The sequence below is a fragment of the Bactrocera neohumeralis genome, chromosome 2 (genome assembly GCF_024586455.1).
Source record: "Bactrocera neohumeralis isolate Rockhampton chromosome 2, APGP_CSIRO_Bneo_wtdbg2-racon-allhic-juicebox.fasta_v2, whole genome shotgun sequence".
Lineage (NCBI taxonomy): Eukaryota > Metazoa > Arthropoda > Insecta > Diptera > Tephritidae > Bactrocera > Bactrocera neohumeralis.
In genome coordinates, this window is record NC_065919.1 from 92,625,289 (window position 1) to 92,646,653 (window position 21,365).

General features: G+C 34.7%; 3 protein-coding genes across 4 annotated transcripts; 2 read left to right on the top strand and 1 right to left on the bottom strand.

Annotated features, from left to right (window-relative positions):
* The first annotated feature begins 1,322 nt into the window (after positions 1 to 1,322).
* Positions 1,323 to 1,701, top strand: LOC126758362 (uncharacterized). Its single transcript, XM_050472620.1, has one exon. It carries the CDS (start codon positions 1,469 to 1,471, stop codon positions 1,697 to 1,699), a length of 231 nt encoding a protein of 76 aa, XP_050328577.1. The 5' UTR covers positions 1,323 to 1,468; the 3' UTR covers positions 1,700 to 1,701.
* Positions 1,702 to 1,755: 54 nt separating this feature from the next.
* Positions 1,756 to 4,244, top strand: LOC126758352 (LMBR1 domain-containing protein 2 homolog). Its single transcript, XM_050472609.1, has 4 exons — positions 1,756 to 1,926; positions 1,989 to 2,418; positions 2,472 to 3,373; positions 3,430 to 4,244. The coding sequence occupies exons 1-4, from the start codon at positions 1,756 to 1,758 to the stop codon at positions 4,057 to 4,059; spliced, it is 2,133 nt and encodes a 710-aa protein (XP_050328566.1). The 3' UTR covers positions 4,060 to 4,244.
* Positions 4,245 to 10,392: 6,148 nt separating this feature from the next.
* LOC126759857 (phytanoyl-CoA dioxygenase domain-containing protein 1 homolog) lies at positions 10,393 to 15,624 on the bottom strand. 2 transcript variants are annotated; one of them, XM_050475026.1, is made up of 4 exons: positions 15,520 to 15,624; positions 15,388 to 15,448; positions 10,743 to 11,400; positions 10,393 to 10,693 (listed from the first exon to the last, which is right to left on the bottom strand). In XM_050475026.1, the coding sequence occupies exons 2-4, from the start codon at positions 15,409 to 15,411 to the stop codon at positions 10,509 to 10,511; spliced, it is 867 nt and encodes a 288-aa protein (XP_050330983.1). In that variant the 5' UTR covers positions 15,412 to 15,448; positions 15,520 to 15,624; the 3' UTR covers positions 10,393 to 10,508. The 2 variants fall into 2 exon arrangements, with proteins under 2 accessions (XP_050330983.1, XP_050330991.1); XM_050475034.1 differs by having other exon boundaries at positions 15,388 to 15,443; positions 15,520 to 15,588.
* Positions 15,625 to 21,365: the final 5,741 nt, after the last annotated feature.

Sequence of the window (21,365 nt, forward strand, 5' to 3'; positions counted from 1 at the left end):
CAATTAATTTTTTATAAGATAAATAAATTCTGATACGAAATCTTTATTAATCGATTTTTTTTGCTTAAATCTCGGTTTTTTTTAATGATTATTCTTAATTGGCGGGCAGGATAGAAAAAAAACTAAACGTTGTATCTTCTATTTAAACAAAAAAAAAAATTGAGAGAGAATTGTCAAGTTTTAACATATTTTTAAACAATATAAAGTAAAATTTGTTTGGTCAAAAGCCACTATTTATTCAATTTTAAAAAAAGTTGTAAAATTTTACACGTTTTTTGGAATTTTCTTAGTTTAACTAGAAGATAAATTATTAAAAAATATGAATCTCTTCGAATTTTTTGTTGCCGATAGAAATTGCGACCTGCATCCTGCCCGCCGTCCGAAAAATGCACATGCGAGATGCATCGGGCAATTGCTTCCCAAAGGCAGAATATCAAAGATTTCGTATCCAAAAAATTTGTGAAAGATATAAAACTATAAAGCCTAGAAATTTCGCTTGAATCAATTATTTCTTTCCCTCCCAAAAAATCCTCAAAAAAATCGATTTTTGAAGCCTCGAAAGCAGGCGCTCCCCTTAACACTTGCCATTCTCCGCGATCTTTACTGTTCGGCGACACGAGAAAAATGAGATTTTTGTGCGCACACAACGCCATACACGACACACATGTGCGCACACCGATCGTAAAAATCAAAAATTTTCGCGAACATGAGTAAACGTGTAAACGATAAAGATCCTTTTTTTACTAATATATTTCTGGCAAAAATAAGATAATAAGAAAAGGAGCAAGATCCTTTTTTTTCAAATGTATTTCTGGGGAAAATAAGAATATGGAATACCAACTAGTATGCCATATATTGAAAGCAAAAAGCTGTCACTTCGGCAGTTTGACAGCGCAGTTTTCATTTCTATGAAAATTTCGAAGAGGCAACATATCCCATTGCGCATATGCCGACGGCATTTTCATTTCGGTAATATGAAATTTAGTAGAGCGAGTATTAAGACGGTTGTGTTATGTTATAAAAATAAAGTACATTTACAAAATAACATTTTTCCAAAAAATTAATATTTAGTTTACTATTGTTAATTTACAGAAAAATTATGCAAATTGGGTTGGGAATGAGCGAAGTCTTAAATTTAATAAACTTATACAAGCACAAATCAATACATATATCATTCCTCATTTTAAATTTATTATTTTAATTGGTATATAAAATTTATGCCACAACTATTATAGATAATAGATTAATAGATTTGACAGTTAGTATGCCATAAATTTTTGCCTGTCGAGATGCCCCGTAATAAATATATACTATAGAATCCACACAGTTAAACAAATTTATCATGAGTTTTGTTGACATTAGCTCGAGTTTTCGTCTTTAACGTAGCTATTGGCAGATGGCTAACTTTAAAGAAAATCTATAATTGTCAATTGTTTTGGGGATATTAGTTATACTAGAAAATAATATTATGTCGTCTGAAAAAATCGATATCATCGCTAAAATCGAGTTAATTGAACCTACAACCGGGAAACTAATTTTCGAGCACAAAACTGAATTAATTTTCTGCCAACCACATTTAATAGCTTTAAAATCGCTATCATTAGACCATTTGGAGGAAATGCAACGTAAAATATCGCGACAATTACAAGAGAAACTCATTCATGACCCTAGCGTAAATAGCATTCACAAACGTGTCTAAAGTAGAAAAGCTGTCCGTTAAATTGTTATAACAAACCTATAAGATAAGACCCTAAAATGGCCCACTTACTTTTACTAGCGGTCGTAGCCGCTTTACTACTGGCCGGATTTTTACTCTTTCGGTATGGAAATATTCCTCGTCAACACATTATTGTAACATTGTCGGTGTTAATGGCGTGGTGCTTTTCGTTTCTTATTGTCTTCACTATACCACTTGATGTCACAAATGTAAGTACATATTGAACTTAACTTATAAACATATGTATTTATGTTTTTCCTTTGAATTCAAGACTTTGTACCGACAATGTCTCCAGGAAAATAATGATATTGAAACATCCATGGCATCTGCAGATTTCAATAACTCAAAAGTTGAAATCACATCAGAAACAAATACACATTGTCAGGCTCCATGGGGCATGATTCCTGATGATGTTTTTCCAAATCTGTGGAGAATAATATATTGGTCGTCACAGTTTCTTACTTGGTTAATTATGCCACTTATGCAGTCATACTTGAAAGCGGGCGATTTTACCATTAAAGGAAAATTAAAATCTGCTCTTGTTGAGAACGCTATTTATTACAGTTCATATTTGTTCATATGTGGCGTTTTGTTGATTTATATAGCTGCTAAGGGTGTCTCTTTGGATTGGCAAAAACTAAAAGCCATCGCATCTTCAGCATCTAACACTTGGGGATTGTTCCTCCTAGTGCTGCTACTTGGTATGTAAAGAACATATATATTTATTTAAAACACTATAGCATGAGATTTATAGGCTATGCGCTCGTCGAAGTCCCTCGCTCTCTTTGGAATAATGCAACGCCTGGTTTTACATTACAATACGCTTATTTTAAATTAGCGAAATTAAGCTCGAGCAAAGCAGAGGCGGAGGAGAATGTAGACGATGTATTGGAGTCTCTACAAGGTATAAATCGTGCTATCCCTAATGGTTATGAGCTACGTTCATGTGTAGAAACAATACTACGCAAAGTACCAACCGAACTTATTGAGCGTGCGACCCGCAACTATAATCGTGGGGGTAGTATCGGAGACACTCCTACAATTGTACCAACAGAAAAGACATTAATACGGATTCATAAGCAAGTTATTAAGTCGTTGCAGACATTACAACGTAGTGAATCCCTTTGGAGTGTGCAGGTAGAGAAAGTTTTGTACTTGGAAGATATATCACGAAATATGCACTCGACAGATAGAATATTCAAATCAGAGTTTCCTTCCCAGCGTTCGCAATTATGTAGAATCCTTTATAGCCCCTCATTACATTGGTACTGGGAGTGCTTTTGTAAAAAACATTTTTTGAAAGCTCTTTGCATAGTGGCCGCAATCATGTCCTTCATGGTCGTGTGGAGTGAACTGACATTTTTCAATCGACAACCAGTGCTTTCTATACTTGCTCAGGTTATAAATATTGCCAAGTATAATTATAAATTCTTTACTATCGAATTACTTTCAATGATTGTGTTATGCTATCTATTCTATTGTACTTATTCTACGATTTTGCGCATACGTTTTTTAAATCTTTATTACTTGGCACCACATCATCAAACAAATGAGCATAGTTTAATTTTTAGTGGCATGCTCTTATGTCGATTAACACCACCAATGTGTCTTAATTTTCTCGGTCTAATACACATGGATTCACATATAATTGAAAAGGTAAACTACTTTCTTATAATTTAATTGAAGGAACTAAATAGCTGATTGTTTTGCAGAGGATACTCGAAACATACTATACTCAAATAATGGGTCACATGGACGTTTTAGGCATAATTTCCGACGGTTTTAACATTTACTTTCCTATGTGTATGTTGGCATTTTGCCTGGCTACTTGGTTTAGTTTGGGTAGTCGCATTTTAAATGCTATGGGGTTTCAACAATTCCTTCAAAATGAAACCATTGCCACAGAGTTGGTTCAAGAAGGCAAAGATTTGATTGCGAGGGAAAAACGTCGTCGTCTACGCGCAGAGGATACGATGTCACGACGTAGAGACCCAACATCTGTTACGAATGAATATATTGCTAAATATCGTAATTTAGCTGGAACCGCCGTGCAAGTTGGTTCAATTGGCCCTTTACGCACACCAACGGATGGACTTTTGTGTGATGGAGACCGAATAGGATATGAAACTGTTTCACCACCATTAAACACTCGTATCTCACCAATAGGTGTGCCGCGCAGTCTATCAGAAGAAATAAATGAACGTTTCGGAGTTAGTACTCATCTGGAAATTGGTTTTAAGGGCGCCTCACGGCCCTTAAATAACATCGAAAAGAATTCAGATAGTTTGAATACGGATGAACGTATAAGATCCCCGCTTCGTGGTCTTTTCGATGATGTTTGATAAATAGTAGAAAAATACTATAAATAAAACTAATGAAGCTAGTATAGTAGAGGTGGTTTATTATATTCTATGAAGAATTAAATGGCAATGCTGCTACTAATTAAAATGTTTGAATCATTACTATGCTCAAAAATTAGCAGAAGTTATCTTTCAATCCAATATACTTAAATGATACTCGGTTTAAATATTTGCAGTTTTATTTATGAGTAATGAAAGTTGTTTTCTTTTAAGCATTGCATTATTAAAAGTATAGAAGTATCTTATCTTAGTATCAGACATCTTTGGCTCATGAAGATATGTTTTAATTCTTGAAGAAGTTATTTAAGTAGCACTTTGGTTAGGTTAGGTTAGATGGCTGATCGAAGATCGCACGTGGCCTGGTATATGTATTCCTTTTTCAAGCCATAGAAAAGAATTACTCCTGTGTTCGAACTTATAAATTAGCAAAACGCTTAGTAACCAATACAAATTTGTATAGGCGTTTAATTTCAACTCCCGCCAGTTCATTCTACCGATATCGGTTGTAGGGTGCTTGAGTGCAAGGCTTGTATCACTGATCTGCTATCTGAGTGGATGGTCATTTCTCTGAAGGAGGCTGCACTCTGGCTGCACCAAGCTTTGACCTATCCGTAAAGAAGCTCACTGTCCCTCTCCTTCAACGGCTACTTCCTACTCATAGTTCCCTCGTCGATATATGGGCAGAGAAAGAGCCGCCATAGTTCGGTTTGGCGACTCCATGACCTAAGTGATCCGGTATGAATTCAAAGTGTGTGAGGATAAGCGAGTATTCAGGTATGTACGTGTTCTTTTAAGAACCCAGATTCTCTGAGTCTGATAACCAATTTGGCAGCCTTACACCTTCCGACGATGTTTACGGGCACTACGTTCAAAATGGCGTTAAGTGTCATGATTGGAGTGGACCTTGTGCGCCACACGTGCTGATAAACGCCGGACGTTGAACCAGACCAGCATGCTTATCATCGTAGCGTTTCACAATTCCGCCACGTCACCTGCCGGTGGATTTCAACCGGTTTCCCCCATCCTATTGCTCACAGAGTGGATTCATGAAGAGACTTCTACTGGGGTCTTGGTCTAGTTGCTGCAGTTCGCAAGCGGCGGTTTCGTCGCCCCAGGAGCAGCAGTCCCACTCAGGATAGAGACAATAAAATCAGAGCCGACCAGCGCAAAGAAGGAGTCGTCTCAACTTACACTTACCACGTCAACTTAACGACGTGCTCTGAGGCCTACCAGGGTTTTAACGGGACTGCGACATTAGCCTGCCTCTGATGAGTGTCACCTCATCGTATTCAAGTGTCAAACTGCCGCAATAACCAGCCCAGGGTTCTACCAAACAGAACACTTAGCGTTACCCAGGATGCACAAACTTGGAGGCGATGTGGCACTACGCAAGAGGACATCCTTGACAGTAAGAACTTGAAGGTCGACTGCTATTTGGACGATCCTGCTGTCCTCTGTTCAGAGTTGAATCTTAATCGCCTATCCCGGCTCATAGAAAGGGCACTTGAGGACTCGTAACTGTTAATGTGGAGAAAACAGAAATCTGTCTTTTCACAAGAAGGACAAAAACTTTGCAATTCAATCTCCCTCCTTAAGGTGTATAAATATTGTACTCTTGAGCTCTAATAAATATCTTGTAGTTATCCTAGATAAAAAACTAAGCTGCAGAGAACAAATTGAGAGCAGGGCTTCCAAAACCTTCGGAACTGGAAATCCTGGTCATTACCACAAAGTAGGCTATTGACTCTATACAAGTGTCATCCGCGCCATGCAAATGTATGGTCCAATGGTATAGTGGATGGCTGATCAAAGGTTGAAACTGGATTTGGAACGGGCTCCTTGAGTAGTGCACAGAAAGCAGTTGCAAACTAAACGACTACAATTCAGTCTTTTAGGCCGAAATTTGCTCACCAGCAAGTCCATAAACATTCTAATGGATAGTGAAGCGACAATTAAGGCCATTCGTAGCACCAATACTACATAAATCTCATTGCGTTAGTTTATACGAGCAGGCAAAAAGTACACTTTTAGTAAGTAATTCGATTAATACCACATGGGTATCTGGTCATATAGAAAAGAAGAATATGAAAAGCCAGACGAGCTGTCCCGACACAATTCCCCTATGCTGTCCCAGGCCATTCAGCTCCTTCAAGGGTTGTATGAAGCAGTGGACCCTAGAGGAACATCTCACGTCTCGGAAAACAAGCAACACAGGGCATACCATAAAGTTACTTCACCCAATACTCCAACTTAAGAGATGTTCTGCAGCTGGGGTGAAAAAGAAAACGATTTTTTACCAAATTAACTGAGTTGCTGGATAACGCTTAAATTGGTTTCCATCAGTAAGTGCAGCCGGGGATCATGCGTCTCCATTTTCAACCAACCAACAATATTTTTATGTGAGTGTTCGTTATTTTAATAAAACCATGCGAAGTGTTCTCGACCTATTGAAGTACGAGAATGATGTACATATTTGAAAAGGGAACTCTTATAAAAACAAGATTTAAACATTGTCTACATTTCCATTGGTTAAATGAAGAGAATTACAGTCAGCTCCGTAAAATTAATTTTCACTACTTAATGGCTTTGAAAAATTCTTTCACTGTTGTAAAGTTTCTCTATCTTTGGTGAACATAGACTATAATACGCCAATAATGTAACCACAGGTGTTAAAAGATTATCTAAAAAATTCCTTGTATCACGTGCGCTGTGAATACTATTGTTTACAGAATAAAATAATGTATTACGACTTTGCAGAACCTAATCAAATCTTAAAAAAAACAAGTAAGGAAGGGCTAAGTTCGGGTGTCACCGAACATTTTGTACTCTCGCATGATAGCCACGCCCACTTTTCCAAAAAAAATTACGTCCAAATATGCCCTTTCCTAATGCGATCCTTTGTGCCAAATTTCACTTTAATATCTTTATTTATGGCTTAGTTATGACACTTTATAGGTTTTGGGTTTTCGCCATTTTGTGGGCGTGGCAGTAGGCCGATTTTGCCCATCTTCGAACTTAACCTTCTTATGGAGCCAAAAATACGTGTACCCAGTTTCATCATGATATCTCAATTTTTACTCAAGTTACAGCTTGCACGGACGGACGGACAGACAGACATCCGGATTTCAACTCTACTCGTCACCCTGATCACTTTGGTATTAATATATAACCCTATATCTTACTCTTTTGGTTTTAGGACTTACAAACAACCGTTATGTGAACAAAACTATAATACTCTCCTTAGCAACTTTGTTGCGAAAGTATAAAATTAAGTAAAACTTAATAATAACAAAAAAAGCAAATAAATAGCTAAAAATGTAGTACCTAATATCACACGGGTTGGCTATCGCATCTTACACAAGTGTTGCTCACGTGTCTAGTAATTTGACTGTCATAGAAAAAACTATGAATAAGATAGACTACAGGAACCTGAATATTTTGAAAAATAAATTTAATTCCAGTGTCGAAAAAGTGAGTTTGAATCACTCTTGGGTGTTTCAGCAGGACAATGATTCTAATTGTTTAAGAATAGACACTCTGTCACGTACCCAAGGAATTGAATCACCCCCTCAATCACCATACAAAAGGATAATCAGCCTTAAGGACATGCTTAAAGATGTTATTGCAGAAGAATGACAACAAATTTTACCGGAAGTAACAGAAAATCTTCTCAATTCAAAGCCACATCGTTTACAAGTCATAATTAGAGAAAATGGAAAGCATACATACAAAGTAGTAAAAATATATTTCCAGCATTTATTGTTCTTTTGTACACTTTCTTTTGCCGCCAGAAATATGGAGGAGTCAGAGGAGGAAATGCAACATAATTATTTTAGTTATTTTTTATTAATCGATTTTATTTAAAAAATATTTAAATTGTTATGAATTTATGTATATTTTTATTTTTATGTAAATACTATTACATAAATAAATAAATTCTAAGGTATCAGTATTTCTTAAAAGAAATTAAGCATTCTAACAATAGGATGAAACACCTCTGTAATGGAAGTAAAGAATTCAAAATGCTTTATTATTGAAAATTGACTTATGCTCTTTTCAAGTACTACGGTTTTTCGATTGGACCGAATTTTCATAGAGTCGAAATTATATAAAAAGGGATAAACCGACAATCTATGAAATTTTATATTAAGTAAACACATAAAAAAAAATTCCAGTATTAACACCACCAACAATGTCAGCCTGGAAATCCAAAGCAGGATTGCTCTTGCCAACAGGTGCTACTTCGGACTGAGTAGGCAATTGAAAAGTAAAGTCCTCTCTCGACGAACAAAAGCTAAACTCTATAAGTCGATCATAATTCCCGTCCTGCTATATGGTGCAGAGGCTTGGGCGATGACAGCAACCGATGAGTCGACCTTACGAGTTTTCGAGAGAAAAATTCTGCGAAAGATTTATGGTCCTTTGCGCATTGGCCACGGCGAATATCGCATTCGATGGAACGATGAGCTGTACGAGATATACGACGACATTGACATAGTTCAGCGAATTAAAAGAGAGCGGCTACGCTGGCTAGGTCATGTTGTCCGGATGGATGAAAACACTCCAGCTCTGAAAGTATTCGACGCAGTACCCGCCGGGGGAAGCAGAGGAAGAGGAAGACCTCCACTCCGTTGGAAGGACCAAGTGGAAAAGGACCTGGCTTCGCTTGGAATATCCAATTGGCGCCACGTAGCGAAAAGAAGAAACGACTGGCGCGCTGTTGTTAACTCGGCTATAATCGCGTAAGCGGTGTCTACGCCAATTAAGAAGAAGAAGAAACACATAAAAGCATTATATGGAGTGTGCTTACAACATAAGTATATGTATTCATATAAATGTCTATTTTACATAAATTTTATAATTTAATACCATGTATTGGGTAAAGTCTTTATTTTTTTATATTTATAATAATAAATAAATAAACAAATTGTACCATTGTGTAAATCGAAGTTTCGAAATTTTTAGAACGGAAGCTACACGAACTGATACAGCATCGCCTCCGTAAACTTCATAAATTTCATGTGGTTTGCTTGGCATTATTCCGTTTTTATACAAAAATTTCAAAATGTAGCAAATTTCTTCATTATTTTCACTCATTTTTGAAAACTTCCCCGAGTTTATATTTTTTTTTTGTATACGATTGTAACGACATCTATTGACAAAATACGAAAATTTTTCGGCTACCCAATATATCAAGCGCTTGTATGGCAAACTTTTTATTTTGACGACATATTATCAGGAATTTTAACATGAGTTCATAAATGATAAAAAATGGTAAATTTCAATTTACAGTCGCGAAATTTTTTATTTTGGTTATTATTTATGAAATATTTAAAATTTTCGATAAGACTCTAACAGAAAACAATATAAGAAAATCTAAAAGTTAAAATAGCCCTCCCTTCACAAAAAAAGGAATACATGGAATTGATTTTGATCAATCAATTTGTATGACCGCGTTAAAATGATTTTTGTCAGCTTGTTTTTTTTATCAGATCATTATCAACTAACAAATTAGTATCTTATTCATTTGTTGCAAACTAGAATAATGAAATACGACAACATTTTGTTTTGATTTGTGCTTAATATCCGTTTTACAAAATCTCAATCCCATGGATTTTTATAGCAGCTTGAACAACTTCGTCTTTATTCGTAAATCATATTTTCACTATATTGAATGGTTGAAAATAACTTTAAGGATGCCTGCAGAGTGGACCCTCAAAGCCAAGCTGAGCTCAATACTTTCATACGAAATTGCATAGGCGTCGCAGGTTGGACGCTGTCCAAAGCCGATCCATGTGAAAAACAAGTTTTAAAGCGTTTTTCGGCACCAACTCGTGTGTTGCTCGGTGGTAAAGCTTAATGTCTCTGGCGTATTTAGTTATTAATTTATCGCGCTTTTAGTAGTTTAGGTTATCCTCCGATTTCATCCATTTTCACACTGTCGGCAGAAGTTCGTATAAGATTTGTATTCAGCAAATTTGGTTGTCGTAGCTTTAATTGGTTTAGGAGATGTGAACATTAAACTTGTTAGATGGCGGGGCCACGCCCACTTTTTCAAAAAATTATGCCTTGCCACTGTGATCCTTCGTACCAAATTACAGTTTGATATCCTAATGTAGTGCTTAGCTATGGTACTTTATATGTTTTCAGTTAATAGCGGTTTGCGGGCGTGGTCCTATCAAGATATCTCAAGTTTTACTCAAATTACAGCTTGCACGGACGGACGGACAGACAGATTTGATTGTAATGTACTTTATAGGTTATTAGTTAGATTTTTAGATAAGATACATATAAGAAATTATACAAAAAATAAAATGTGTTGAAACTTACATTGTTTTAATTTCGAGAAATGGATAGGAATACACATTAAAAATAAAAGAAAGTTAAATTCCACATGTATACTAATAGTATTAGTATTTTTTTTATGTGATTTAGTTTTTTCTCTCAAACAAAAGAGGAAAGGGTTTATCTTTAGTTGGTTGAAGCCAATTATCTTTAGAATATTTCACATTGTTTTCTGTCTCAATGACGTGGAAAGTGTACGCGTGACGGCTCTTTTGTGAATGATTTTGTTCACTTTTATGCACCACATTGCCATGAATAATAATACAAGTACCTAAAAGAAAGATATTATATTAAATGAACATGTGACTCCTTTGCTTTACCTTTGCCTACGAGTAGTGGTGTATAACTTGATTGTGGATATATTGGTGCTGGTCGATCATAAATAAGTAACTCGTTGGCTTCTTTATCTGGATTCCGCTTGTAAAGGCGGTGAATACCACTTTTATGTGATCCTTTTATAACTTCTAAACATCCATTTTGAATAGAGCAATCTTCGAGTGCGAACCAAAAACCAATAACGGAATTTGGTTCAGTATGTAAAAACCAAGAGTCCTGGTGTGATATAACTTCGCCGCCAATACCTGGATTCTTGTATATATACATGCTTTGGCAAACAGCCGGCTTGTTGAAGTTCAACTGCCAACAAATTTCCTTAACACGATTACTAAACGTTAATTTGTTAAAAATTGGATGTTGAACATGCAGGTAATGACCAACTTTGTTTAAAGCCATCATTGGATCTACCAATAATTCACCATTTTCACCAAAAGCACCCTCTTCAAAAAAAAAACGAACTTTATCACCTGAATCGAGAAAGTATGTTTCTTTGCTGTGGGCATCTTTTTGATTTACTGTGCTGAAAACTTTCCGATTTTCTTGAGGTGCCTCCAAACAAAGAGCACAGCCGGCTAAATAAAGTTCATCGATTTCAGATGGTGTAAGAAAATCTTCGATAACAACAAAGCCATTTTGGTTCAGCTGAAAAAATAAATTTTAAACAAAATTAGGTATTGTTATTGTAAACAGAATGATTATACTATATATAAAAGGTTATTTTCTATGTTCTACATAAAATGTTAGAGAATGACTCGAACAATAGTAAAAAAATAGTGTTATTTAATAAAAGATATTTTTAACCGACAAAATGTATGTATATTTTGTTATACACATACCATTGCATAAAATGCATATGTATGTATGTACATATGTGCATCTGGATATTTCATGTAACAACCAATCCTTCATAGTACTTATTGATTTTAATTTTCCATTTTACTTTATAATTCAAAATGTATTAACGGGGTAATTAACATAAGTTAATGTACTATCATGATGAAACCGGATGGTGGGTTTTAAATTTTGGCAGAACAGCTAGTATGTACAAAATTCGTTTGTATGCTCAGCTTTTGATTGCTCTTAGCTATGAGTATATTATTATTCTGATTTAGTATCCATATTAATGTTTTTACACACAATTTTATTATACATATTTATCACCTAAAAAATATCGATTTAGATATAGGGTTATACTTATATGTATGTGATCAGGATGATGAGACGAGTTGAAATCAGAGTGACTATCTGTCCGTCTGTCTCTGCAAACGACGAAGAGATTTGCACAACAATTCACACAAAGGTGGGGCACCTGTGGCTGGGCTCTGCTCCAGGGAAATCAACCTTCGTAAAGAGATTTTCTAAGTTGGAAAGAGGCGAAACTAGCACTGAAAACAATGAAGGCAGAGAACGCCCGAAAGAGGCGAAAGCTTTATGCAAAGTGGGTGCCGCGCAAGTTCATAATCCATCAAAAACAACGAATTGCTGATTCTGAGGAGTGTGTGAGTGCTCTTTAATCGTAATAAAACCGAATTTTTCCGTCGGTGTGTGACAATAGCACCAAGGTTCCATCATTTCACACTGGAATCCAATTGACAGTCAGCCTGGTGAACTGCACATGATGAACCGATCCTCAAGGGTGGAAAGACGGTGCGTAAAAGTCGGCTGGCAAGGTTATGGCATCAGTAGTTTGGGATGCACGTTGTATAACATTCATCGAATGATTACTGAGCCATCACACTGCGTACATAGTTGCAGTTTTTATTTTTGAGGAAGGATCAGTTTGAAATTGTACGTATTTCTTTATATCTCAAATTATAATCGACTTTTTTATCACTGTAGTTATTCTGTTATTTTTTATGTTACATAGATGTCGCGTCTTCGCCTATAATCTAGTAAAGTAGCCACAATGCCTTGTTCAGAGCAACAATCAGAATGACTCATATACTATATAATATACTGTGTTGTTATTTGTATACTCTAGCAGGCAGTTGCTACAGAGTATTATAGTTTTGTTCACCTAACGGTTGTACGCATCACCTAAAACTAAGCGAGATAGTTATATATACTATATATAAATGATCAGGATGACGAGAAAAGTTGAAAACCGGTTGACTGTCTGTCTGTCCGTCCGTCCGTGCAAGTTGTAAGTTGAGTAAAAATTGAGATACCTCGATAAAACTTGGTATGTGGGTTCCTTAGTACACTGCCACGCCCAAAAATCGCTACTAACCGAAAACATATAAAGTGCCATAACTAAGCACTAAATTAAGATATAAAGTTGTAATTTGGTACTGAGGATTCCAGTAGTAAGTGGCATCTGTGGGAAAATTTTTTTGAAAAAGTGGGAGTGGCTCCGCTCTCTAACAAATTTAATGTACATATCTCCTAAGCCACTTAAGCTACAACAACCAAATTTACTGAGTACAAATCTTTTCAGAACTTCAACCCACAGTGTGAAAATGGATGAAATCGCAGGAAAACCCCGCACATTCCCCATACAACGGCACTGTTCAAACTACTAAAAGCGCGATAAATCAATAACTAAATACGCCAGAGACATTAAGTTTTACCATCGAGATTGTATGAAAATTGGACAATGATCGTGGCACCGCCTACTTTTTGGTGGAATCCCATATCTCTAAACCCTACCAACCGGTTTCAACGGAATACAGCACATGGGATTCTTCTTACCTTCTTATACCACATGCGAAAATTTCCGAAATCGGACAACAACCACGCCTACTTCCCAAACACGCGCAATTTTAAATTCCACTTGACTCGTTCATTTTCCAGTACACTAATCAAGAAGCAATATAATAATATAACGGGATAAAAATTGAAGCCAATAAAAACTGTTCAAGCTCGCAGGTACCGAATATTTAGACCCCGTACCTATAGTTGACTTTTGATCGAAAATGTCGGTCAATGCGTGATATATACAAGTATAAGGGTAAGGTATAATAAGCACAAGGGTTGAATCGGGTCAATATTTCCCTGAGCCCCCATATACCTAATATAAAGATTTTCGAACTTCCAGGTAACTTTATACCGCATATATCGGTCAATATGTGAGTTATCTTAATAAAAATGAAAGAGCATGTTTTACTCATAATAGTGTATCCTTGTGCCGAAAAATGATAAAACTGGGCGAAAACTCGACTAGCCCTCATATAACTAACATCAGAATTGTCCATATACATACAAGTATATTGGTAATTATACCTATGTGAGGTACCTCAATGAAACCCAGGGAAAATTCTTTTAGTATGTGGCATGATAATAGTATAGGTAAAATCGGGTCGATATTACCTCAACTCCCATATAGTACATATGCATAGCGATTTTCGTTTTTCTAAGAAACCTTATGTCAGTGTATGAGTTATATAGAGTATATGTATGTATTTATAAAATTGCTTGTATTTCGATCCTCTGGTTGACGTTTTCACCTTAAGGTATTTCCCTGGCTTTGATTCTTGCAAGTTGCAAGAGTGTAAAATGTTCGGTTGCACCGGAACTTAGCCCTTTCTTAATTGTTTAACTTATTTCTTTCTTTTTTTGTAGTAATAAAATTTTAAAATGATTCTTACATGAATTCTGAACACATGCTTATGATTTGATATATAATTTTGGTATCTTTGTATTGTATTGACTTTTAACATCCTATGTCCGTCCCCTGGATCTAAGCTACCTCCCCACCAATTTTTAACCAAATCGGTTCAGCTGTTCCTGAGTTATAAATATGTAGTGTAACATGACTTTCTTTTATATATATATGTAGATTGCCACCAAAGCTGTTATTTTTTCTTAAATACAAAACTATAAAAATACGCGTTGTTATTATAATAACTGTTGAATATAGTGAAAATATTATTAGGAAATTAAGATAAAATCATTATTGCCAGGACGGTATTGTACTTCAGGTTTATTTTAAAAATAATTGGAACAAATCTTTGTGAATTGAAAAATAATGATTTTGATTTACCATATTTCTCAAATTTTGTAAACTATTTTTAATCATGTCGTTTCATCTTTTCATTAAGAAGTGCTATTGGCCATTCAAGCTTGATGAGTTTATGACGAAAATTTCAATTAACATTTCAACTAAATGTATTTTCCCACTACTTTATATAGAAATTAATTTTTAATTAATTTAATTTATATATATATATAGCACTAGCGGTTAAGCCATCAGCTTAATTTATAATTTTTATAATTAAATTTAATTTTGGTACCTTAAACGGTACTATTTCTTTTGACGACGACAGTGTGAATTTGATTAGAACTGTTTAAGTGTTCTTATTTACACATAACTTAATTTCCAAACATTCCCAATTAAATAAATGTATGTACATACATACATTACAAAAGATGCAGTTTCCACTTCATACGTACGTAGATATGTATGTAGTATGTAAGTACATCAGCGGACATCACTTATTTATTAAGTATTACTTTATTTAACTTTAAAATTGTGAAAGTAATGTAAGCGTTAAAACTATTAAAATAATATATTGTACATACACAGTAGCTTTTAAATACGTTTGTATGTATGTAATTAATTTTAAAATAAAATGAATAGTGATTGACTTTGCATATATTATAGATAAACACACGTGTGTGCGTACATACCTCATCTAACAATGTACTATGCATTTTTTGTTCCTTTATTCGCCTTTTAATTTAACCTTTTCTTTAATAAAAACGAATAAATTTTAATTATAATATTCATACACAATTTCTTGTTTTAATATATCTTATTACTTTGATTTTCTAACGTAATTTTCAAATTTTCACAAATATTATGCGACCAGTTGCACATTCAATTTTGAACTGAGTTGAAAATTGTTTCTACTTTTTACTTAACGATTCAGCTTTTTCACAGATTACATCCATAACGACAATAACATTAACCGAACATTAACATCACTAACCGAATGGCATCATATGTACCTATGCATTTGTATGTACATATGTACATATATACATACATATATGCATGTGTCTGTGCCCATTTGTATGTTACGAGTCAGGAAATATACATACTAGTTTACGACTAGAAGTTCGAGAACTAGTCGAACTACATCAACAGGTTATTTAATTCGACTTTTAAGTTATTAAATATTAAAAATTTTTAAATTATCTAAAATAAAATTGAATCCGGTCAAATCAAGTAATTAATTAGTTTTATTACTACATCGAGCTTCATATTTTAGATTAAATTGACTAACGGATTAGATATTATTATAATAGGTATCAAATCAACCAAAGATATGAAAATATATACTAGTATAATGAGAATACGTGGGTAAGGGAAAAGTCAAACTAATTTCACATATCTAAAAATTACACTAAGTCGACTTATCAGGACTTGTGATAAGTACAGGGCCAATATAACCATTGAAAAGTTCTAGATTCTAGGCAAAACCGTTAGGTTAACAAAACCTTTACACTATATTGTACATAGGCAGGTAAAAATTTCAATAAATTAGGGATTCTGTATATATCGGAACCAGCATAAATACCGCTAATAACTCTTGCCAACAGGTGTTACTTTGGGATCGGTAGGCATTTGAGGAGCACACTATTAAATATTACACTCTCATTATTCTCGTCCTGCTATATGGTGCAGACCATACGTAACGAGTGTTCGAGAGAAAGGTTCTGCGGAAGAATAATGGTCCTGTGCGCGTTGACCACGGCAAATATCGCATTGGATGGAACGACGAGTTGTATGAGATATATATATAATTGCTTATATCGGTCAATTTGTGAGGTCTGCTATTGTGCCGAAAATGGATAAAATCGGATAAAAACCCCATATATCTAATATAAATATTTTGGAACTTTCGATTCACTTCATAGCGCATCTTAATGAAATTCAGAATTTTAATAACATTATACATTGGATGAAATCAGGACAATACTACCCCCAGTCCCCATACCTTTTATACAGGTTTAAAAATATTCTATTGACATTATATATTGACCAATCTGTGACGACTCAATACTGAACGGCTTAGAACTTAACAGTGGGCGAAAAATTGCTATATTCTGGTAGAGAACCATACGATAACCGTAATGATTAGATCGGTTTCTTTCTAAGTAAAAATGCCCGAAAGACGCTTGTCACATGGGAGCTAATAAACAAGCGCCTAATAAGAGCGAGATTTTATTCCAAAGGTAGAAAAATCATAATCATTCATGGTTACGCGCCAACTGGACTGATGATGACTGCAAACTAAATTTCTACAACAAGCTGTCAGCCACTTTTTCAAAAACTCGTAAGGGTGATATTATTATCTTGTAGGTAGTCTGATATAACTAGATAAATATAATTGCTGTAAAGCTTCCGACCACTAAAGCTGCGAAAAAATTTGACGTCAGAATGATACAAACAGCGACCACACTTGCGAAATTTGGTAAAGCTCTTCAAGTAATTGACCCATCCGAAGCCGAATTTCTGCTCGGTTTAAAGCACCGATAAAAGTATGAGGATACCGATTAAAAAGAAAGAAAAATTGGTTCAGCGAAGAAACCTACATAGCAATCAGAGCCGACGAGAGGCAAAACACACTTGAGCTTCGCAGCATTGCAGCCCAGAGCTATGGCAGGCTACTATTCAACTTATGGTATTTTCGTTAACTATAGCATGGCGCTTCGATCTAGAGGAATTCCTGAGGAGCTTACAGGTTTAATCAAAGCACAATATGTAGACTTCAGGTGCAGAGTACTTCACAATGGCGAGTTCTCAAACAGTGTTATTCGACGATTCTTTTCCTTATTGTTATCGACGACATCGTACACAAATTCATAGATGGCAAGCGCAGAGGTATCTACTTGAACTTAACGAACTTCTCGCGTATACGGATGATATTTGTCACTCGGACTACAACCAAAATTTAATGGTCCATCCGCCGGGTAGGTTAGGTTTAAAATTCAACATCGGCAAAAAAAAAACAATAATCTTACAAAGCAAAGAATTTGATCATGTTGATGAGTTTACCTATTTTGGCAGTACAATATCTATGGAAAACAGTGAAAGAAAGGACATTCATGAATTACTTCATCTTTCATATACTATGTACATTCTACTGCAAGTTGCGAAAGTATGAAATGTTCAATTACACTTGGCTAACTCGACTCAGCTCGTCACGTCTGTTTAGTGTATAATAAGACACTTTAATCAAACCGGGTACCAGGAACTCGAGTTCGCACCAATAATAGTTTGGTATTGTAGATGAGCGTAATCGGACCAAAATGCCGTAAATCAAAAACCTATAAAACGCTATAGGAACGGCATCGAGGATTTGAAATGTTTTCATAATAAGTTTAGTGAAAATATTTCGCAAACAAGTAAAGCTATATTAACCAAATTCGTTCAGAGAAAATCTTTAGGACATTAGTTTTCCCCCATGGACAAATAGAGATTACCCCGCCCATCCCTATATAATGGTTACGTGTACTACTAGTGTGGACTCACAAAATAAATAAATTTTACATTCTAAGAACTAGCGGCCCGGTACGCATTTAGCTACATATAAAGTGAAATAATAATACAATTTTATTTTAACATCAAATTCATTTATTCAAACAAAAAATATTTTATTAATTCGTAGCTTTTTTAAAACTTATTCCTTTTCAGTGTGACTTTACGAAAAATCACTGATTTTCGAGATTTTTTTTAATGTTTAAAATTACTAATCAGTCCGATTTTTTTTATATAAATAAATAAATTCATGACGAATACAAAATTATTTTTTTTATGTTCATTTATTGAGTGTATAATAGTTAAATAAATTTTTAAAATGACACGTAAGAAAAAAGGTCCTGTATGATGTCCACGATTGCGGCCGCAATTTTAGTCTAAATTAAACATTTTAAAAATTTGATTAATCTGTAGGAAAGTCTCTATCGGGCTATGGAAGTTTTCCTTTGTTTTTTTGAAATTCATGAAAATGGTGGTGGTTTGAACAAAAAGTATCTATTTGGCCTTTTTCGACTGTTTTTCATAGAAAAAAATAAAAAGATTTCAAAAAACAAAAAAAGCTTCCATAGCGCGGTAGCGAATGACATTAAAAAATGTTCTCTCCCAATTGGAACTAGATACCTTCAAAACTCTTCGTTTTAGAGTGGAAACCGTTTCGAAAAACACCATTCTGAGAAAACGCGCTTAAAGATTGGAGTCGCTATGTTCCCTTTCTACAAGAAACGCTGTAGCAACCGCAATAATTTGAATTTCGATTTCAAAATTTCCGATAATGCAAAAAAAAGCGATTTCTCGAAAATTTCACACTGAGACGATCCCTTAATTGCAATCGTTTGAATTGAAATGACATATAAATTGTAATCACAGGGATACATGATATCAAAAAAAATAGAAACAACTTTTTTACTGCCAAAAAAAAACATGTATGAAGTTTTTTATATATCAAAGTCAGGTATCACGGCCGGTCGTTTAAAACGCGGTAACTCCGTTAGTTTGACTATAATTGACTCAAAACACACAATATAAACAAAGCAAACAAATTTTTAAAACTTTACCCCCCTTTAAGATGTCCCAAGAATTAATGAATTCAATGGTTCGGGTGGAGTTATTTAATGCTGGCAATCTCACTTTGCCATTCGCACAACACATTCCTTTGAACACATCACTTGAAAGTTAGCCTGATCACAATGTGGACAAATTGCAAATGTATGCGTACATACTATAATCAATCTGACTGTTGTAATTAAAAGCAGCACACATCATTTCAGCCAAAATAGCACGACGTATTCGTGATCACGGTCCAATTTCATTACAAGTACAGGGTTAACAGATTTATTTCTTGCCGCTTGACAGATTTTGCGCAAACTTACAAAATAGTGAGAACAATGCCCAAAGATTTGGTTTGGATAGGTGAGCTCGTTCTTAAGTTATAAAATTACAACGAAAAGTGGCAATGCTTTTTATATACATACATATGTATATATGTAGATATGGTATGGAATACCAAAAATGGAGACAAGCGCGTCAATAATATAAATATAGCAAAATTAAATTAACGTATAATATAATATTAAACTATAGTTGAATTTGAAAATAAGTGAAATCGAAATGACCCCTATAATAACCATTTTCATTAATCTAGCAGACTTTATGCCACTATGTCGGTATGTGTGTGAATTATCTTCAAAAAATGCCATGGAAACATGTTAGTATACTAGAAAAATGCCAAACGCCAGATCTTCCCCTATGATCAATACACGCAATATAGTGATGTAAATTCATTTTGTCTTTTCATATGTGTGATGTTTTAATAAAATTAAGTTCTAAAAAAATAAGCCTAGGTCTAAATCTCAAATCCCATATACTTGTTCCCTACCCTGTGGTTTATATGCTTTCCTCAACTACCCCATATTGGATTTGGATTTATTTTCTTCTGCATCTATTATGTATGTTTATTTTTCAAAGATTAGAAGCTTTTACGATTATTAGCACTAAAAAGTTAGTCTTCACACAGTCATAGGTTTGTTCATGTTTATACTTTATCAACAAATTTCACATAGTATAATAGTTTAGTGGCCTCACCCTTGAACAGATCTCACAAACTACTAAAACTATATCGTGGTTATATCCAAAAATACTAAAAGAATTAAAACATAAAAAAATATCCTTACGTTAAAGTTGAATATGAGTTGTATTCGTCCGGTTGACTAGCGCGGTCAGTTACGATTATAATTTCCTAGAGGAGCCGTAGAATTGTACTTGACACCAGCAGTAAATAAATTGCCGTAATTGTGGAGTCAGAGTTGATCAGAAGTCCCTATCTACTGTATATTGAGACAATTATCTTTTATTTTACCACAAGGGACTGGTGCTCTAAGCTGTCCAAGTGAGGTCCCTCTTAGATTCAACCTCCTAACCTATCTATCAAATATTTTTGAAGCAGAGTTCTACATTTTTATTCCTAATGTCCAGCTACTGATTAGCACTGCTATGTGGGTGGATCAATAGTTTCATTATATCCATTTACGAAAGCAGCCTTACTGGTTTGCATTGGTATACAGAATTAACGTCTTAAACAGGTATATATGTAATGTACATATAGTATACATAAAAATATACTCACTCACTGGCAGCCACAACACTATTATTATCAGCATCTACAACAATCATCAACCAAAAACAATCGACTACATTTGTATTTACATACCATACATATTATATGGTACGTGCGTATTCTTGTACGGATATAATGATCATTGCAGTGATATTCGTACAGATGTGTTCAACTTCATTTAAAATCATTGACTGCAAAGTGAAACTGTTTTCTATACTTACAAGTATGTATGTTTATATAGGTATACGTTCTAAATAGAAAGAAGTGTCCGAAAATAGGTTTAAAGACAACTTTTTGTTTACAACTGTATCATTTCTTTAATTCTCCACAAAATGGAGAACTTTTAGTTTAAATGATTTAAGTTAATTGCGATATGTGCAGCCTTCATTTTTATAAAACTGAGATATTGGTTACAGCATAACTTTATAGTAAAACTTTACCTTTGCACCAAGGTGAGTAGATAAACACATTTCTCTTGATGCACACCACATCTGGTACAAAAATAAC

Excerpts from the sequence above, each read along its gene's own strand:
- LOC126758362 (XM_050472620.1), top strand. The coding sequence starts at position 1,469 with ATGTCGTCTGAAAAAATCGATATCATCGCTAAAATCGAGTTAATTGAA.
- LOC126758352 (XM_050472609.1), top strand. The coding sequence starts at position 1,756 with ATGGCCCACTTACTTTTACTAGCGGTCGTAGCCGCTTTACTACTGGCC. Across the intron at positions 1,927-1,988 it reads TACCACTTGATGTCACAAAT|ACTTTGTACCGACAATGTCT; the intron begins GTAAGTACATAT and ends TTTGAATTCAAG. Across the intron at positions 3,374-3,429 it reads ATTCACATATAATTGAAAAG|AGGATACTCGAAACATACTA; the intron begins GTAAACTACTTT and ends ATTGTTTTGCAG.
- LOC126759857 (XM_050475026.1), bottom strand. The coding sequence starts at position 15,411 with ATGCATAGTACATTGTTAGATGAG. Across the intron at positions 11,401-15,387 it reads ATAGTACATTGTTAGATGAG|CTGAACCAAAATGGCTTTGT; the intron begins GTATGTACGCAC and ends TTATTTTTTCAG. Across the intron at positions 10,694-10,742 it reads ACCACTACTCGTAGGCAAAG|GTACTTGTATTATTATTCAT; the intron begins GTAAAGCAAAGG and ends TCTTTCTTTTAG.